At 38.9% G+C, this 20,315-nt stretch overlaps 1 protein-coding gene across 1 annotated transcript in view; it reads right to left on the bottom strand.

Annotated features, from left to right (window-relative positions):
• Window positions 1–4,594: 4,594 nt before the first annotated feature.
• The window catches only part of DHX15 (DEAH-box helicase 15), a 47,412-nt gene continuing 31,691 nt past the window's right edge, over window positions 4,595–20,315 (bottom strand). Inside the window, exons 10-14 of the mRNA XM_085059238.1 lie at window positions 19,678–19,869; window positions 16,475–16,597; window positions 14,145–14,335; window positions 6,367–6,536; window positions 4,595–5,160 (exon numbers count right to left, since the gene is read on the bottom strand). Of these exons, the coding sequence (XP_084915364.1) occupies window positions 5,043–5,160; window positions 6,367–6,536; window positions 14,145–14,335; window positions 16,475–16,597; window positions 19,678–19,869 (794 nt within the window). The 3' untranslated portion in view covers window positions 4,595–5,042. The remainder of the gene's footprint in view (window positions 5,161–6,366; window positions 6,537–14,144; window positions 14,336–16,474; window positions 16,598–19,677; window positions 19,870–20,315) is intronic.

The raw sequence follows: 20,315 nt of genomic DNA, 5'->3' as shown, positions 1-20,315 counted from the left end.
ATGAACTAGGTTGACCAAATAGATAATTTTTCCCTCTGCTTCGCATGAATCTAATGTCACATACATAGTCATGAAGTTAAATAATTTTAGGTCAATAAACTACCAGAGTAAGTTAAATAATTTTGAAAGGTCAACAAACTATCAGAATAAGATTATTTTTCTAACAGTAAAATATGTTTATTATTAAAACCCTCAGCTGTTCTAAAACCTAGATGTCTACTCACAAACTGCAGTAAGTGAATAAATTTGTGTACTTTAAAATATAATGGTGTAGTATGGCTTTTTATTGCTATACATTATCAGAAAAGAACTAGAGCAATCTGATTACAAATTAATAATTGTAGCTGGACTGGATGGAAGGAAAACTCTTTGCCCTTTGACTTTTGCTACAGTATCTTGTCAAATGACACAGTGAAAGCTAATTTCAGCATTTTTGCTTTAAGCTGCATTTCTTATGGCAAATAATGAGCAGTTTCCAGTATGCAGTGTGTAGCAGTGCAGGCTGAAAGTTACAGGTCACAAACCAATGCTGTGTGACAAGCCTTAAAGGGATCCAAAAAGGGAGGTGGTGATCACAAAGCTGACCAAAGTGACACAAGAATGTATCAACTCAGGCTGGCCCAAGGCTGCTGCTCTCTAACTTCAATGAATGGGCACAGGTACAAAGAATGAGGACATTCCCATAAACCCCAAAGGAGCTTCAGCATTTGTCTCTTGCACTGCACTACATACAGATCTCCCAAAAGCAAGAGTTCAGGGGCTTTTATGACATCAGAACATGGTGAAGCATGGAGTCACCCTTTATTCTATTCCCTGACAAAAATTCTAAGTGCTATAAAATCCCTACAAATCTAAATACAGTATTAATGGGTCACTTCTTTGTATCTCCATAATGAAGATATATACCTAACCACATGTACTTGGCCATTAGTAACTACCTCTGTGTCTAACAAGCCTAAAGACACTTACTACCTCACACTAGTACTAGCCCTTTACTGCTCTGAGGTATTACACAACAGCACAATTAAGATGGAAGACTCTCCTCTTTTCAAAAAATATACTTTCACTTAGTACTGTTTTCCTATCATCTACTCCAATCTGTATTTTCAAAAGTCCCACACTATATAGTTTATTATATACAAACCACATACTTTCAAAAAACATCAGAATGTCTCTGAAAAAAGATCACTCTAAGTAAACAATGCATCGTTTTTCCTTTTAGATTGTTCCAAAGCAGATAACCAGCTAATCCTAAGGAGCAGTTCTGTACTCCAAAATGTATGTACACCCTGGCTAGCAGTCTGAACGTTCTGAAGTGGCATCAGTAAGGCAGGAAACGCAGCAGGACAGCAAATACTGCAGCTGCTGGGGACAGCTCTGTACTTTATTTGGGAACCCTCGCTCCACAGGCCAGCAGAAAGAGCCCCAGGGTCTTGTAGTGAGTCGTGGGTTTTCTCAGAACAGAACAGAAGCAGCTGAATTCTATTTGACACCAACAAACTCCTCATTTCCAACTTTTCCCCCTTATTTACTGCATTCTATGCAAATATGTCAGCATAAGCAACCAGAGCTCTGATGATGGGCAGAGCTGTGACTATTTTTGACGTTTTTAAGAGGGAGGCGGTAACTTTGATATAGTCATAGAGCAGTCTACTTCCTACACTTCCTTCTTGGTCTCCTTTTGTTTCTCTGGGCAACCTTTTTTTACATTTTTCCCATCAGAAAAATGGGAACAAGGTTTTACCTTTAAAAACATAGCTTACAAAAACCCAGAGCTACTCTCAAGTTCCTCTGCATGCACGTGCTGTACCCCTGAAACAGTGGCAGCTAAGGAGGCAGCTCCTTATAGAGTTTCCCTTTAGGAGTCAGGAAATACCTTTCTTCAAGGAGCCCTGCTGTCCCTGTCGTTACTCCTTCAGAAACAGTGACTCCTTAGATACCTGGCCACCCTTTCACTGCTATATGGCTCTAAAACTACATCAAAAGTGAGATTTGCAGTAACTCTAAGGTATTCACAGTGATTTAAGTGAGTCTGTGTTTGTGCCTTGAACCCATGAATGCCTTCAGTTGTTTGAGATCAGTACTGGGCACAGAACAGACTGCACCACACCTGCACAAAGCTGCTCCGACCTCAGGGCCATTTTCCACTACTCAATCCTTAGCAAAGGAATTACTCCATTCACAGCACACACAATGCTTTAGTCCTAAAAGCAAGTATTGCAAGTGATTTATTTGTCAGTTCTTCAATAAATGGGAGTGTTTTTCAGGAATACACAAGTGTCACACAAGTATCAAATGCAACAGGTTCCCCAGGTGTCAAGGCTTCTAAATCTTCCCGAGGCTCTATCCCCCAGATTCCATCAGCATCCCAGCAGGAAAGCTGTTTCCCGTTGCTCGCAGGACGGGTGGGGGCACTGGGCCTGCTCTGTCCCTGGTGACAGCTGGGACACCACCAGCCTTGCAATTAAGCCCAGGTGTCACCAGCTTAATTGGAAGGTGGCAGGGTTGCACAGCTGTCAGAGGACATGAGTTTGGCCAGCAGTATTTGCATTCCTGGTAGCAAAGGCAGAACAGAGTGAAAGATCCCAGGTCAGCTGTCACAGCCCAAGCTGAGCTTGTGGGTATGACAATTCAAGGGAAAAAAACCCACCAAAAACAAGCCAAAGTCGCTCCTGTGTCAAGTTCCACTCACAGCCATAGCCATCTGCTCCCCCATCCCCAAGGACCCAAGCTACAGCAGCTGATGCCAGCTGGTTCTGGGGTCCCCGAGGCATTTCATGCAGAGAACTGTCTGTGGCCCTTGCCAGACCTAGGGAAAGTCATGCAGAAGGTGGTTCTACACCGTTCAGCTGAAGGCTGCACACGAATACTACAGCAATTCTTACCTGGGGAGCAGCCAGTGTTCAGCATTGCACAAAGCAGCCCCCTATGCCCCCCACATAGTGGATAAGCAAGTCATCAGGAATCCCCACATCTCCAGCCTGAGTCATCCTAAAGCAGAAATTTGCAAAACCAACATTTGCATGTTCAGGAATACTAGTTTGAAATCCAGTTGTTTAAAAAGTTCAGAATCCCTGCTTTAAATAAAACCTCTTCTAACTGCAATCAAAAAACTCAATCCAGTTCAACATTTCATGCAGTGAAGCTCCCTCCTTCCTTCCTACTGAAAATGGTTTTGTAGGGCAGGAGAGGCCAGACTCTCCCTCTCTCTCTCTCTTAGCAAACCCAAGACAGACTCCCAGTCCCACTGCATATTATAAATCCAATCAGATTTTAATCTTCTGACATTTTTATCTTCACTATTACTGTTTTAGTTGCTAACAAAAAGGTTTTCAAAACTTCTCTACCCCCCATCATATAAAGAGCAATTAAAAAAAATGCTGGAACTGGAAGAAAATCCTCAAATTATTCCAAGTAATTTTATAGCCCACTGCTATGATTTAAATAGGATACCCTAAACATCAGTGCTTAAAATTAGTCTGAGGTTCGTTACCAGCTCTGCAAGCGTAACCTATTTTTGCTTCCGCCTTACAGCATGACAGCGGCACAGCTCTCTTCCTGAAGGAACCAATTTCAGCAAGAGCTGATCCAGCTTTGCTTTGCCAGAAGGACCAAAGCTCAGTGTATTCCATGGGGAGGGAAAAACTGAAATCTGGTCAAATACATTAAATCACAGAATGCCTTGGGTTCCACCAGACCTTAAGAGATCATCCAGTTCCAACCCTCCTGCCACAGGCAAGGACTCCATCCACTAGACCAGGCTGCTCAAAGCCCCATCCCACCTGACCCTGCACACTCCAGGGATTGGGCACCCACAACCTCCCTTGACAATCTGCTCCAGTGTCTCACCACCTTCACAGTGACAACTTTCTTCCTTATGTCCAATCTCAATCTACCATCTGCTAGAGTAAAACCATTGCCCCTTGTACTGTCACTGGTAGAAGTCTTTACCACAGGTCCTGGTAAAAAGGCTCACTCACTGTTCTAAAACCTCTGGAGGTATTTAAAGGCCACTGTAAGTTCTCCTTATTCTTTTCTCCAGGCTGAACAACACCAACTTTCTCAGCCTGTCCTCCTATGTAAGAGAGGTGCCCTCTGATCAAATTTTACTATAAATTCCGCATGGGATTATGCTGTCGAATCATATTTCACAAAAAATCACTACAAAATTACAATGGTGCAGTGTGATTTGACCTACAGTGTTGCTTATGCTATTGTTTGTGTTGATCCTAAACAGTACCTGAACACTGCCCAGCAGGGCAATTTCTACCTGCCACAGACACTTCACTTTACAGGACACGCTACTACAGTTCTGTCCGAGAAATATTTTGGGTTATGTTGGAAGAAAGCATTCTCCTAACATATCTGCATGCATTTTGACTTTTCCTAAATCATTTTAACAAGTTTGCAAGGGATCAACATCATATGCATCATATCATCATTGTGCTGCTTAAACATCTGCACTTTTAATATTATTAATAATATTATATTAAACTACTGCCATGTCAATCAAACAGTAGTTTAATGGGAGACTAAATGGGCTTCTCATATTTCGATCAAAACAATAGAAATACTGACATACTGTGGGACAAAATTAGTATAAATAGACTTTATTGAAGTCAGTACCCTTGTACTGAAGCCGAAGATTGTGTCTACAGAAGCACAAGTTGTAACATTTCACAACTTCTAAAAGGAATGTCAACAATTACAACGATCATGCATACCATGGTCGATAATCACATTTTTAGAAGCATTTTCAACCATTTCTAAAGAAATGCTTATAACATTGTTATATATAGAACTACTTTCAATAAACTGCAAAACATTGATTAGCTTTTCCAGTATGAGCTACAGTGTCAACACAAAAGGGAGGCATAAATGTTTAATTTATGAAATCAGAATGGAATATTTACTGTAAAGAAAAATTAAAAAGCTTTCAAATAAAGGCCATTATTGAACCAAAGTGAAGAGCACAACTTGAACTTTGAATCCTTTCATCTCTTAAAGCTGTCCTCTGAATAACTTCAGTTCAAAGCATAAATTCAGTACTGTGAGTATTCCTTGGACTGAAGTTTGGCAATGATGCGATCCAACTGTCTCTTTGCTTCGCACTGTGGAAAATTGCTCATGTCATAATATTGAGGGGCAATTTTCACCAGCCTGTCAAAAAAGGAAAATCTTGTTACTGATACTCAAACTTTAAGATGCATCTTACAGAAATTCTACAACTGAAGGAAACAAAGGTTATCCATTATTTTCAGCTCACTCTGCAATTCTAAGACTAACTGAAGTTTACACACATGTACACACATTTAAAATAGCAGTGCCATCCTGAGCAAGTGTCCAAGTTCAAAGCAAAAAGCTGCACATGAGTCTCACAGGATGCTCCTGTTTGGCTATGTGACCCTTACAGACTCTAGCTGCTGCTTCAGTATCTGCCATGGTAACCCACACAGCCAGAGCTGCCACTTTATGTCAGAGTTTGTCAGCCACAGAAACCAATGCAAACATCCCTTCGTGTCAGAGTACAGTTCAGCCTTAGCTGTTTTAAACTTAAAAACACAACCAAGGCCATAGGATCCTGCTTTAGGCTAGACAGTCTTGGTCGAAACAAGATTTTTAAGCAGGGATTCAAACACATTTTCCATTAAGATACTACAGACAATATGAATATATATGCTGTGTTTTCCAGCTTATGAATCTTTAAACTCTTCCTAAGCAACAGTAAAATTTCAGCAACTGAAGAGTTTTCACATGTCCCCAACGCTTACTACAACCTGGCATTTGAAGTACAACCTAAAGACAGGCAAGATGCTTCAGATCTCTGCTTGTCTGCAGAGATTCAGGCTTCTGGTTTCTTTGATATACTCTGTTGATAAATATATATCATAACATGGCAAGTTGTACCACTATTACCACCTCTTTGCTCAGAATTTTAAGAAAGCATGAAACGCTGCTCAGAGCATTCTGCAAAAAATCAGACAAAAGAAGTCCTAGATCTTGAGAAGAGAAGCACTGATATCAAGGTACTGGTACCTCCTAACTCATATATGTGAGTGAGTGCTAGGACATAACTCCAAACAGCTCCAGGCTTACACAAGTAACTGGTTTAAGTCAAGCTATGCACTGCATACAGAGTCCAGGCATCAGAGTTCTAAACACAACTTCCACAAACAAGCACAAGTATCCACAGAGGAAACCTTTAGTCATCTACAAGACCTCAAGTCCATAGCACTGCCATTCCTCAAACAGGGTTTTCTAAAACTAGCTTCAGGAAAAGTGGAAAGAATTACCTCAACTTTAAAAAAGAAAAAAAATCCCAAGAATTCCACAGTAGGTCATGACTATTGTAAGACTCTGGCTTACCATTCTGGCTTGATGTCTGTACATGTCCGGATGTAATTCTTCGTTGTAAGGACAAACTCATTATACAGCACCCATTCTGGTTTGTGATCAAGAACAGTGGAGGGATGCAACTGCACCACCTGGTTATCTTTTACTGTTAAGTAATGACCTGTTCGCTCCAAATGTGCCACCTAAATAAAAAGACATTCTTTCATTAACACAGGCAATTAATAAATGAAGCAATTTCAAGCTGATTGTTAAGTGTTCTACACAAAACATACTATCCCAACTTTCAAACCTCATCTAAATTTGGCACATTACTTGACCACTTCAACTATTCATGTTTTTTTATAGATACAATCAAGATGCCAGATGTTTTTGCTAACTGCTGTGATAAGTGTATATTCTAATACACAATTCAAGCAACATACAAAAAAATTATCACTCAAAGAGAATAATCATTAATAGAACAGCAGCAATGGAAACACAAAGTATTGGAAGGGAATATATACTGGACAGGTCTGCAACATCACACAAAGTCAACTGTGGTCTACTACAGAGAGCTGCTTCAAGCATTTCATTTGCAGTAGGCACTGTGGGACCAGTAAGCCACAACGTTATTCTTTTATGAGAGAGGTCTTGCTACAGCATGAGCTTCAGAGCTGGAAAATGTAGGTTCAGCAACACACTTCTGCAGTGACCTTGGTGAAAATCAATTAACCTCTCCCTCACTAAGCCTCTTGCTCTATGAAAGGGAATAATGCCTGCCTTGCCAAGATGCTCTGATACCTAGCTCATTAAGACTTGGTAAAGCAGACAGTTATCCTTACAATATCCTCCCTACGAACAGCCAATCCAACAGAACAGGTAACTAAAATTAACCCTTTGATATCAGTAACTGAAGATAACCATCTCATTTTATACACATACACAAAGTAAAAAGATTAAACAGGTTGGGCAATGGCTGAAAGACATCCAAGAGACATTTTTAATAAGATCACCATTAGCTGTTTTCCTTTAATATAGACTGTGTACTTCTTTGTTTTCTTCAATTCCTAGGTATATTTCACTATTTTCCCCCGCTAGCCAAGAGCAAATTCCACCCATAGATTAAAACTCCAGCACTTCTAAAGCATCAGTCACCTCAAATTTTAAAGCAGAGTATCTACTTAGTAAGAAATTACTTACTTGGAGTGTGCTTCTCTTTTATACATTATGACATTAATATCCAGAACATGTTTTAGGAGTAGAACAAAGTATTTCAATGGTTTGCAAATCCTGTCACCCAAGATTTTAGAGACTACACTAGTCTGGGAAACCAAAAGAGGTTCCTTTAAATGGAGATTAACAGCACACTGTCTGTAATGATTTAGGCTTAATTTCATCCAACTCAATACAACATCTGCAAAATTAAATAGCAGTATAGGTACAAACCAGACTAGACCAGACACTCATCTGTCACAGGCCTAGTAGAAACACAGCACACCTTGCTGTGGGATTATGATTTTTTTCAAAGGAAGTTCTGTTTAAAAATCAATTTCATTTTTCGGATCATAAGTACACATGCATACCAAAGTACCTGTTTTACCTGTTCTAGTTCTTCCTAGAAAAGGACAGAACAATGCATTACTTAGATTTCATGCTAGAAACATGTGCTGTTAAATTCAATACAGTTTACTTTTAGCACCTCAGTCTCACTCATATGTATTAAAACATGAAGTTGTATAATCTACCTTTCCAAAATACAATTTCCCTTTCCATGTAATTTATAATGGTGGAGTTATGTTTCCTACTGACTTTGTGCAATTCTGAACTAAGTTATAAGACTCCAAAACAACTTAGTAAGTATACTCAAAGAAAAATAAATGCTACAGAAATGGAAAGTCAGCTCTTTATTTCCAGGGAGGGACAACAAGAATTGGAATAATCCCAATTAAGAACACATTTCCTCAGACCACTGATATCAGGGATAAACCACCTTTAGGTGGTTACATACTGCTGTAAATGGCTTCAATCCTGAGCTAACAGTGAGCTGCAGTATTTAGCCTGTTTAGGTGTTTCTACAAAGTGTGCTTGTTGGCACACACCTTGGTAAAGAATTTCAGGATCAGTGATGGCAACTCTATGGGGAAATACACAGTGAAGCTATGGCTCCACAACAAGCCATGGTGACCTGCCAGCTGCTGCATTTTCCTGCTCACTCCTGGTCTGCAGTATTCCAGCACAGCTGACCGAGCCCATTCTTGCTTCCACTCTGTAAGTGGCCTGCCAGGTCACTGAGCTGAAAGAATTTAGAATGGGCTCAGGCAAGCACCAAGGTTGACATAAGGGAGCAAACAAGGACAAATGGGAGGCAGCTTATATACACTCCTTCAAAACCCTGGCATGCAACCAATATCAGTGGCTGTAAATGCAGGGGTGGTTGGACCAGGTGTCCTCCAGAGAGTCCTTTCACCTCAACCACTGTGATGTTTTTCAGAGTATAAAAAGCATAAGCTTCCACAGAAACCAGAGGATCATACCAAGTATGTCTAGGAAACGGCCTTATTTTTTGATGTGTAGCGGCAGCAAGCAAATACTATAGAACACACCTGAACCCCGAGACCACCAAAGAATTAGGCTACCTGAACATGACTCTAAAAGGATGGTCAAGTGACAAGCCAGCCCACGTATCTCTGCAACAATTACTCTGCAGCCACAGAAAGCCTACCCAGCTGATGATTTAGAGACCACTATAATGCTTTTATGAACATGACAAACCCACATGGAAACAGTGGCACATACCACCAGAGGAAAATGTTTTACTTCAAGTTCTCATCACAATTTTATTAAGAATTACATACCCCCCTCTGAAATTTTAAGTATGCTTGTGCTTATTTATTAGCTATCATGTCATTGAACCTAGAGGGTGAAATCAGGGGTCTCCAGTCAAACGTTAATACTAAATCTAAATGCACTTGGAAAGGTCAAAAGTGGGAATAGTACTACAAGATCCAGCCTTTTTAGATTTAAGGCAACACATTGTGGCAGGCTAGTCTTGACAGTTTAGAGAAATGATTGTTCCTTGTTCTTTCTGAGAAAAGAATGCTAGCATGCACCAAAGGAACCCTGCATTTCCAAAATTTCTGCTTGCAGCACATGCAAGAGGATTTCTGAATCTATTAAAAAGTTTTACACCATTCTTCTGCATTCTTAAAGAGCAAAATGAATACTATTAAATGCACCAGTAACCACCTTCATGTCATAGGTTTATTTTATTACCATTCTTTTATTATAGAAGCGTAATTATGTAAAGACTTCAAAATAGACATAATTCCATACAAGAAATAAGCACCAAAGACTGAATAGCATCAGGAATGAGATTTTAATTAGAAGGCCAATCACCTGACATCTAACTTCCTGTACAGTACTGGTCATTTAAGTTTCTCCTCTGTAGTGACCATGATATACATATATATAGCCTGTGTTTGACTAAGTCACATCTCCCAAGAAAGATTCCAAGCTTGATCTGTATACCTTTCTGGCCAAGAGGGCCAATAGTATCCTGGGGTGCATTAGGAAGAGCACTGCCAGCAGGCTGAAGGAGGAGATCCTCCTGTCCCTCTACTCAGCCCTGGTGAGGTGCATCTGGAGTGCCCAGTTCTGGACTCTTCAGTATAAGGCAGGCATGAAGCTCCTGGAGCAGGTCCAAAGCAGGGTGACAAAGACGATGGAGGGACAGGAGCATCTGTACTACAAGGACAGGCAGAAGGATCTGGACATGTTCAGCCTTGAGAAGAGACAACTGAGAGGGAACCTCATCAATGTCTATCAGTGTCTGAAGGGAGGGTGTCAGGAGGATGGAGTCAGGCTCTGCTCAGGGTGCCAAGCAATAGCACAACAGGCAATGGGCAGAAACTGATGGAAGTTCCACTTGAACATGAGGAAGAATTTCTTTACCGTGCAACGATAGAGCGCTGGAAGAGCACTGGAATAGAGCACTGGAAGATTGCCCAGAGGGTTTGTGGTTTCCCTCAACTGGAGATGCTCCAGAACTGTCTGAACACAATCCCATGCCATGTTCTCAAGGATAACTCTGAGCAGAGGTTGGATCACATGATCCACTGTGGTCCCTCCCAACCTGACCCATTCTTTAATTTGAAAACACCACAGGACTTGCTTCCACCTTTAAATTCTGATTTAAATTTTCAACTATCAGTTCTTGTTCTGTCTTCAATACTAGATTGAAAATACAATGATAAAAATCTAGCTTCTTTTTGACAACTTGTAAAAAACAAACAAAATCACTAAGAGGAAGATGACCCATCCTTAAGATATTCTGTCATTTGCTTGCCTTTCCTGATTCTGTTTTGTTTTCTTAGCTTACTTCCATAGTATAGCTATTTTTTGCTTAACCTTTACCAAGTTACTTCAGCTACTATTAACACTTTAAAGATTCTAAGCTTAGTTTTCAGTGGATATCAGGGATAAGCCTCCATTACGGGGTTACCTACTCGTGACTTACTTCAATCCCCAGCTAACACTAAGCTACAGAATTTATCCTATTTAGATGTTTCTATAAAGTATGATTAGTTACTCAACAGAAGTGGGAGAAATAATCTATACCTAGTTCCTGAATTTTATTGCCAAATTGCAATTATATTACAGTTGTACAACATGCCAATTCCTCTCCCTTTTTAAGAGAGGCTATGTCCAAAACAAGATCACTGAGAAATCAGTACTTCTCTTTCTGCAAGTGATTTTGCAAGCATCATCCTTGCTGTATTTTATGTTTCTTTGCATATTCTGACATGTGATATAGAAAGTTACTAAAAAAATGTTTTGCATTATAAAAACTAGAAGAAATCTGAGACACAGCACAAAAATTTTGTAAGACATTTAACTTCTTGCCAATATCTATCTTTCCCAAAGTTTTACAGAATTGTTGACAGTTTTAAATTATTTTCTTACTCACTTTGCTTGTCTATGGCAGATTTACTGGAATTCAAATTTGCATTTAAATATGAAGGGTAAAGGGATGATTCATCACTAGCAGAAACCCCACATTTATCTGTCACTGACACACAACTGAAGGCAGGTAAACATGTGGTACTTAGTACTGATTACATAACCAGTACTATTATAATAGTTAGTGCAGGCATACGCTCTGACATAAATCAGATGTCTTGATTAGTACAGAAAATTCTACAGTGAATTTTTCTGACTGGTTTTAGGACAGCAGGCAATTGACGAAGTACAAAACAATGCAGCAAATGAGAACTATTTCAGAACAATGGCTGTTACTGCTTTTTCCACTTCACACTGCCTTTTTACATTTAGAGAGTTTGAAGAATCAACTTCTGCCATGTGCTGTCCACAGGCTTTAGTACTTCACCTGCAGAAGCTATCTACCGTACATGCACATATTTTCCAAGGGCCCCCACTTGGAATTCCACACATGTTCTGTACTTAGAGAACAAAGAATGATGTATGCATTTCATTACTAACATTTTCTGAACAAGAGCCCCCAAATGCTAGAGCCTGAATATTGGCTTAGAGAGGGTGTAATTGTATACAGACTACCATTTTAAGTACTTCAGCTGCTGGTAAATAACATTTGAGTACTTGAATTTATTCTATTGAAGGTTACTTAAAGCAACATGGAATTCATGACAGAAGGTTCAGAGTCAAGGTCAAATAGGTATCACTAGCACGGCAGTTTAAAGAGTTGCACAAGCTCAAACTACAATGGACTGAAACACTTTAGAGCAGAAGAGAAACTGCTGAAATGGCTTCCACTCTAAACACTTTCAAAAGGTCAGCTGTAGGTATCTCTTGATACAGCCCAAAAATTCAATTAGGCATTCTGGGTGAGGGAGGCAGTAAACAACCTACTGACCATGTAAGCCCAAGGAGACTTCTGGACAGGCTTTAATTTTCATCTGCATGAGTCTACTTACTACTGTATTCACAGCAAAACTACTAAGTCAGGTCTTTAACTCCTAAGACAGACAGACCAAAAATCGACTTGCACCAACACTGGTGCAGTTCACCATCCATGGGAATAGGTGTCTTCTAATAGGAAAATACCAATTAGAGGAAGATTTTCACTCCAAGTAACATAAACCGACAGCACACCAACTTCCAAGTACATGACCTCCCCACAGGTTCAATTAAGTGGAAGAAGGCATGGGGTATGTTGCCAAACAAAAGTGCAGCTGTGGCACTCAGACCTGCCTGGGGCCCAAAATGGAATGTCGGGCAAAACTGCTCTTTGTTTTTCAAAACATTTACAGAATTAAAGGTGTAGGTGGGAATGTGTTTTGAAGTATTCACCAAGAAATATGCAGAAAACGTGTCCCAAATTCAAGGACTGAACACAGTTACAGCCTGCTTGTCTGAAAGGCCACAGCAAGTAAGACTTCAGAACAATTTTAATATTTAAAAGCAGCCAACAGGCTTTATCTCCCATTTGCATTACAGTGAAATGCAGTTACTGACACTGATATTCCTGTATTCTGAAAACCCAGGAACATGTTTCTGCTGCAGACTGGCTGGCTGAGACTAGGAGACAGCCCTTGTTGGCAGGGGCAGTTTAGACAGGGTGCCTGTCTGTGCCCCAGTCTGGATGTGTAAGTGCAGTGCCTGTCAGGCCTGTGCCATTCTCACCTGCACAGCACTGACCAACTGGCAAGTGTTTGGTCAAACACCACAAGAACACAGTCCAAGGGGAAAATCAGGAAATGCCATGAGCACTGGTCAGCCTCCTAAAAATAACAAGATTCTACTTTCCAGAAGTGAGGTATCTGACTCTAGCAGAGATTTTGCAGAGACATGTCAGAATGCATTTTTGCTAGGAAAAGCATTATCACAACAGTCCAGAGTCAATGAGGAAGAAGACCCACGCTCTGGATCTGCAAGAGCCTGCAAAGAGACTCTAGTAGTCTTAAGGATGAATGTTGAAGAGAAAAAACACAGCATGACGGCACTAAGGGAAAAAAAAAAAAAAAGAACCAAAAAACCAAACAAAACAAAACCACAAAACCAAACAAATAAAAAACCAAACTGAAAAAACCAAACCAAAAAACACCAAACCAAACAAAAAAAAAAAAAAACCCCAGAAAAAAAACCAAACAACAACAACAAAAAAACCCAATAAAATAAAAAACCACCACACCAAAAGACCCCAAACTAATCAAAAAACCCCAACAAAGAAAAAACCAAGCAGCCTGCATTCTAGCTTGGGGCATGCTTAACCTGAAATTCAAAGCATGTAGGAGGAAGCAGTGAAGACTGGCTTCCATAGCATTCTGGCTCAAGTCGCAAATGAGTTTCAAACAGTATACATCTTGAGATTACAGAACTGCTCCAGTACTACAGTATCTGACTCATGTAATTGAAAAGTGAAAAATAAATATGGGAAAGCATACGAAAGAAAACAGTCTCCTTCTGTAAAGATCACATATAATTCATATTTATATATCACAATACTTCCTCTTTTGGTATCAGATTACAAATAACTTTAGAACTACATATTCTGCAGTTATTTTGAAATGTTTTATGTAGTTCCTTCCTGAGTGGTCATGCCAGAAACAAGATTTTGATACACTAGTAAGATCACCTACAACTTCTTTTCTGTTTGACTAAAGAACAGCTACTTGAGTCATCACGTAGCAACCTGACAAAGACTAGGTGGCAATATAGTTAGCCATGTATAATTAAAGTAACATTTCTTAAGCTTTAGTAAATAGTAACAACCATACTACCATTATGAGCCACATAAACACTGAACTAAGCCCCCTACGAGAATCCACACATACCTGCATGAAATACCCAGTAACTAATGCCTTTCTTATGTTGATGTAATAGTCTCGGCTGGTAAAATCTGTGCTTCTACGAGGCAAATTAAATCTATCCATGATTCGTGACAGCTGTTGGCGTACATTGTCTGCAGACATCAGGGACCTGTAGTTAATGAAGTTGTCATAACACCACTGAACCGACTCATGATCTGCAACATTAGAAAACATGAATCAAAATTAGAACAAGTAAATAAAATAGCAACTAACCGATTCATCAGATGAACCAGAAAAAAATATCCATTAACTTTTATAAAATGACAACAGCTCTTGGTTTATTCAGTCAATTTCTTGCACTAGGTAACTTGCCGAAACTTTGCTATTCAGGAAGCATGTGGTCAGGACAGAACAAAGTCAGGTTTTTTTCCCCTCACCAATATAACAAAAACACAATCACCACTGTTTTACTGAAATACCACATCACTAAATTTCGGACGTTTCAAAAATCCCATTCTTCAACTAGAAAAACCATCTTCTAAACCTGAAGTGTAAAACGTAACATGACATAAGGAACACACTGCAATCTTTAACTGCAGTATGCAATTAACACACAAGACAACTGTACCTAACTACGATGTATTTGAGAAATGAAACCTTACTTAAATTAAGCACTCAAGTAACAGTTAAGAGCTATAGAAACAGTCTGTTCTAAGTGTGACCCACCTCGCAGCAGTTTAAATAAATGTGACTGGTAAAATACAGCAACTGTAACAGAACTCTGGACCCTTACTGTTCCTACTGCTGATACCTCTGAGAAGAAATCTGGTAAAACAGCAAGCCTCAGCCATTCTGTCAGTATAAATACCTGCATGTTCCACATCAAGAAACCCAGATATCCCTAGCAATTCTCTTACTTCTCAAGTAATGCTCTTCTAATCTTTGTCAGCTTAATAAACCAACAAAGCCAGCCTTAACAAGAAGTAAAATTTAAGGTAACTCTTGGAAAGAAGAGACTTTATTTGCATTGAAAAGAATGAAGGTTATGGAAGTTGAGGTCAGTCCAAGTTCTTTCTGCGCTTTACCTTGCAGAATATATTTTAACTGAATGAAGCACTTGTACAGTTATGGCTCTACTGTACAGTACCATGACATTCTACTTTCTGAGCCAACTGAACTATGCATCGTAGATAACCCATAGATGCTTTATACTGTTCTGGATACAACAGTATTCTGTGTTCTGATCCCAGAAGTCAATTCACAATTTCACAAGATGATTCCTGAAATAATTCCATCCCTCAGTAACTTGAGTATTAAAGAAATGGCTTCCAGAAACATGCACAGAATGTCTGCAAGACATCCAGGATCCTATTAATGAAAAAGCTAACAGGAAAAAAACAAGCAGCACATGTCTCCAATTTACAGATGTTTAATAGAAGTTTTCTCAGCTGTTGTTTTAAACACACAATATATTTGTTTGTAGTTTTACACTTATTTCAGATTGTCATACAATGGGAGTGTTAGAAGGTTTCAATAAAAAATTTCTAAATGAAACCTACAACAGAAAGGGGCACTAAGCTGCATTTCTTTTTGCTCAAGGTAAAAAGACTGCTGTTTTTTTGTTTGCTTACAGGAAGATATAACTGGAGCACCTAAGTTCACATGGCTTGCAGTTTATAGCAATCTTTTTATTCGCCACCAGTGTAAGTCACTGTTAAAAAAAGTGGGCTACTTTCTATTTTTCAAGAGAACGCCTAGCTTCACCTGTTCATTCTTACCTTCTTTAAGCTGCTAAAATACACTTTAGTTATGCTGAAGAGGACCACTCATTTTCTGTAACTTCCATCCACAGAAATGACATAAATGAAACCTATGTATTACACAGTTCTACCTTACTTCTTGTTGATACATCATCCCTTCACCTCTCAATCTATTCCAAAGCCTTATTACAGAACTTCCAATGACATTAAGAATTTAGGATTAAAAAGGTTTTTGTTCTAGCAACATATCCTTCTCCAATTTCACAGTTTTTTCTACACTGCCCTCCCTGGAAAATCACTAAGCAATTATGCAGATTTCTTAATAATTAATGTCAGATAAACTTCCAATATTTCTTAATTACAGGAACACTTCCTTCTGTCCAAGGTTACCCAGCATTGATTTAAAAAACCTGGCTTGTTTGCATGCTCACCAGTTTACTACATGATTGCTTGGGTAGTTTTTTGGTTTTGTTTGACCCCCAAAAGAAAGTAGCACTTAATTAATAAAACCCAAGCCTTTCAACTTGGAACCCAGAAACGGATTGGCAGCACAAAGCATTACAAATACTTGTACTAAAACAGATGCATACTTACTTTGCTTGAAAGCATGGTAGACATTCAGCAACGTCAAATGATCTCCATCTATGTGGGCAAACCTCATCTTGGCTTCATCTGCTGCTTTCTTTGCTTCCGTGGGGCGAACAAAACACTGTGGGACTAAACAAGGTTGGTATGGGCCCAACACAAACGCCCATATCGATGAGTCACGCATTCACAGATAGAGGAACAAGGCCTAGCTAGGTCAGTTCACAGAGCATAGGGCAGGGCAGGATGGCCTCCAACTGCATCTTGGACTGTTTACTACCTTGATTTGGTACATCAACACCTAACCACATCTGTAAGACAAGAGGGTTTCAAAGCTACAGAGTACCTGATTATTTTAATAGAACTATATGTAGGCATCAAAATCTCTAGTCTGAAGGCCATCAAGGTTACCTACATAGACTCGAAAGCTAAACAGATCTTAGCTCAAATCCAGTGCTGATAGCTCTACCAGAAGCCAGTATCGCACAGAATGAAATGCTTTATTAGCAAATTTGCTTTTTCAGAAAGCCCCTACAGACAAAATACATAGTTCTGAAACTGTACTGTACTAGCACAGTCTAAACCAACTTGAAGTTTAACTATCCCAAGTCTGTTACCAGACAGAACACACCAGTCAAGTCTCTTCCCAGATGGTATTGCTATCAGCACTGGTATACAGAAACATGTGAATGAAAGTATTAACAAGTCTAAAGTCTGTGATGGTAGCGGTAGTGGTGGAAGGTTAAACTGTCCTTTGGCACTGCTTCAAATAAAAAAATATGTATATATATACATATATATAAAAAAATGCAAGGTGATGAACTTTCTCTATCATTATATTCTCTTACATACATCTGACTCATCTGACTTCTGTTTAAAAATCACGTTTCACCATTTCTTTTCCAGATACAAACTAGCAAAGACCACAAATAGTATTACAGCCAACTTAATTCATGGTCTGTCAGCATTCTAGTACGTTGTAAGATTGATACCAATTCACAAGATCTTGAAAGTAGTTTTAAGAGATCTGCTGGAGCAGGGAGGTTGGACTAGGTCACCCACTGTGATTCCTTCCAACCTTACCCATTTTCTGATTTACATTATAGAGATCTATACCAGAGAAAACGAATTATCAGTTTGATTTTAAGAATATGTAATTTTTAAGCTATTATATTACAATAAAATTAATGCTAAAAAACCTAGAATCCTTAATCTTTTTCCAGTAGCTTGGGACTGCATTAGTTTTCTCACAACTGAAGCCTGCAATCACGTGAGAACACCTCTTTGCATATGACGTATCCCTCTCAAACGAGGGCTTTTTTGTGCCATGTTATGTAGTTTTACTTCATTTTATTCTTAGATTTGCATAAAAGCCCCAAAGCACTAGATATTGTCAGCTGAATACCAGATGGAACTTGAGGAAAAAAACCCACAACACTGAATCATGGTAACAAATCTATGAAGACCAACTCATTTAAGAAAATGGAAATGCAGGTGTGAAATAAACACCCTGTATAGCAGGTCCTGCATTTGATAAACGAGATAATATGAAGTGTATTTTAATTTCAAACTCATACTAATAAAAGCAAAATCCAGATTATTCTATCACTGGCTTAACTCAGTGTTTTGAAAAAGTAACAGCACCTTCCATACCACAGCATGACACCATGGCTCTCATAAGATGAAGTATAATCATTTAATCTGCTCATTTATTTAATGCTATTTTTGCTATTTCTGTTACCAAGCTTTGACTGAATGGGAAACTAGGTACATAAATTGCTATCGAGAGCCTGACAATCTTTATGTGCACTTAATGCACCAAAACATATAATTATGCTGTTGGTTTAAAAGGAGTGCTTACATTGGGAAACAGCCCTCACAAATGCCAGGACTATGGGCTTTTTAATAGTAGTATTTTAGTTATGACCCATACATTAACAAGCTTCAATCTATTTTTTATTTTTTCCCCCAAAACCTATTTATCATTATGTTAACTGTGGTTTAAAACAAAAATGGCATCATGGCCTGGGAAAAGGTAAACTGGAAAAGGAGTAAGGCAAATCAGTTGAAGGCCATGGACAAAAAACTAAACTGACTTGTTGTATAGTAGATACTGGGGGGAAAAAGGGGAAGAGAAGAGAAAGACAGGCACCAACCTACCACCACCTCCGCAATTAAGCCTACCATTTAATTTAAAAAAAAATTATAATTCTGCCCTGCCCATCTGCTCTGAGTCTGAACAATCATAACTCTGAAGCAAACATTTTAACTTGTTCTTAAAAGTTTTCATAGAAATATACTGTAAGACTAAACTGAAGCAACAGATTTTACACTTAGTCAATTTTTTTTTCCTATCCAACCAAGTTAAGCATGTCAGCAATATACCTGCACTGTGGAGAGCCTGGTAAAGTAACACATCCCAAAGACAAAAGAGGACTTATGAGTTAGAACACCCCTATTTTCATAATTATTAAAACTTGCTGCTTGTCCTATCACCTCTAGTTATAAAACGAAGTCACTTCTACACAACTGGGAAATTAAATATGAGGTTTGCTTGGTAACATCTTCCTCTCGTCAAGCTCTCTCAGCAAGCAGCTCTGCTCTGACACAGAGCTACTCATGTAACAGCAGCGGAGTACAGCTGTGAGCCTTAAGTTAATTCTTATAAAGACATATCTTCTTTCCAAGTTTCCTTTTTCCCTTTGACAATACTGACTGCTCTCCTGTTTTGCCACTTAATGACTGAAAAAATGTATCATATACAAGCTTATGATTTAATATAAATTATACTCTAATCCCTTTGGGAAGACTGTGATTTATCAAAGTGCAGAAGAATGCACAATACAAAATAGATTTCACTGCCTTAAAAATAGTGGCTGAGCTGACATTTCTGGTCCTGACTATGAACCCAAATAGAAATTCCTGTTCCACTAGCCTGATTCCCCACCCCCAACAACTCAAATATATATACTTTTAACTGATGTTAGGAGCAAACTCTTTGACCTTTTTATGCATTAGTTTTTAACATTACTACTCACTAGCTTCAAAGTCTCTACATAAATCTATAATGACTGAACCCATATATGGAGTGTTAAAAAACAATTGTAATTTTATTAGAAATATATTTATGTTGGTTTTTTGATGTGGAAAAATCAAATTTTCCCCAAACTGAAGATCTGCATTTTGTTTTGTATTTTTTTTCCTGCTATTACCTGACAACATGGCAGTAATAGATAGGACCTCATTAGAACAGTTGTAGTCACAGCTTGCAATAACCATTTTAGCCAGCTGTGGATCCAATGGAAATTCAGCCATCATGGATCCCAACTCAGTCAAGTCTCCATCATCATTTAAAGCAGCCAGATAATTCAAAAGCTCTAAGGCTCTCATCAGAGTTTCAGGAGCTGAAAGAAAAAAATAGGCAAATTTGCACATTAACCAAACTGCTCTGAATCAGCAAAAAAAGAGGAAGCACAGACTGTTACAAGGTATCTTATTTTTTTTTGTTCTCTATTCACTAGTATCCAAATGCAAAACTGTATTTTGTAACTTGCCTGGGTGTGTAGTACCACTTCTGTACTACACACCCAGGCATGAACAAATAGAGGTGGCAGGGAGGGAACACTTATTTAGAAAAGCTTTAAACTTAATCACAAGCTTTGAATATTTGAAGATTACTGCTTTTCAAAATTCAGGCAGCAGTGGCATTGTGAAATATTCAGTACCAGTAATATCACTTCTCCCTGCAGATACTTTTTCCCTTGTTCCATACTAAATAGATCAATAGTCCTAAAATCTCAGCCATGTCAACTCTAGATACCTACAATCTTTCAGAAAGCCAGTAAGAATG

The sequence above is a fragment of the Lichenostomus cassidix genome, chromosome 4 (genome assembly GCF_008360975.1).
Source record: "Lichenostomus cassidix isolate B80296 chromosome 4, HeHo_3.0, whole genome shotgun sequence".
Taxonomy (NCBI): domain Eukaryota; kingdom Metazoa; phylum Chordata; class Aves; order Passeriformes; family Meliphagidae; genus Lichenostomus; species Lichenostomus cassidix.
This window is presented reverse-complemented; position numbering and strand designations above follow the sequence as displayed.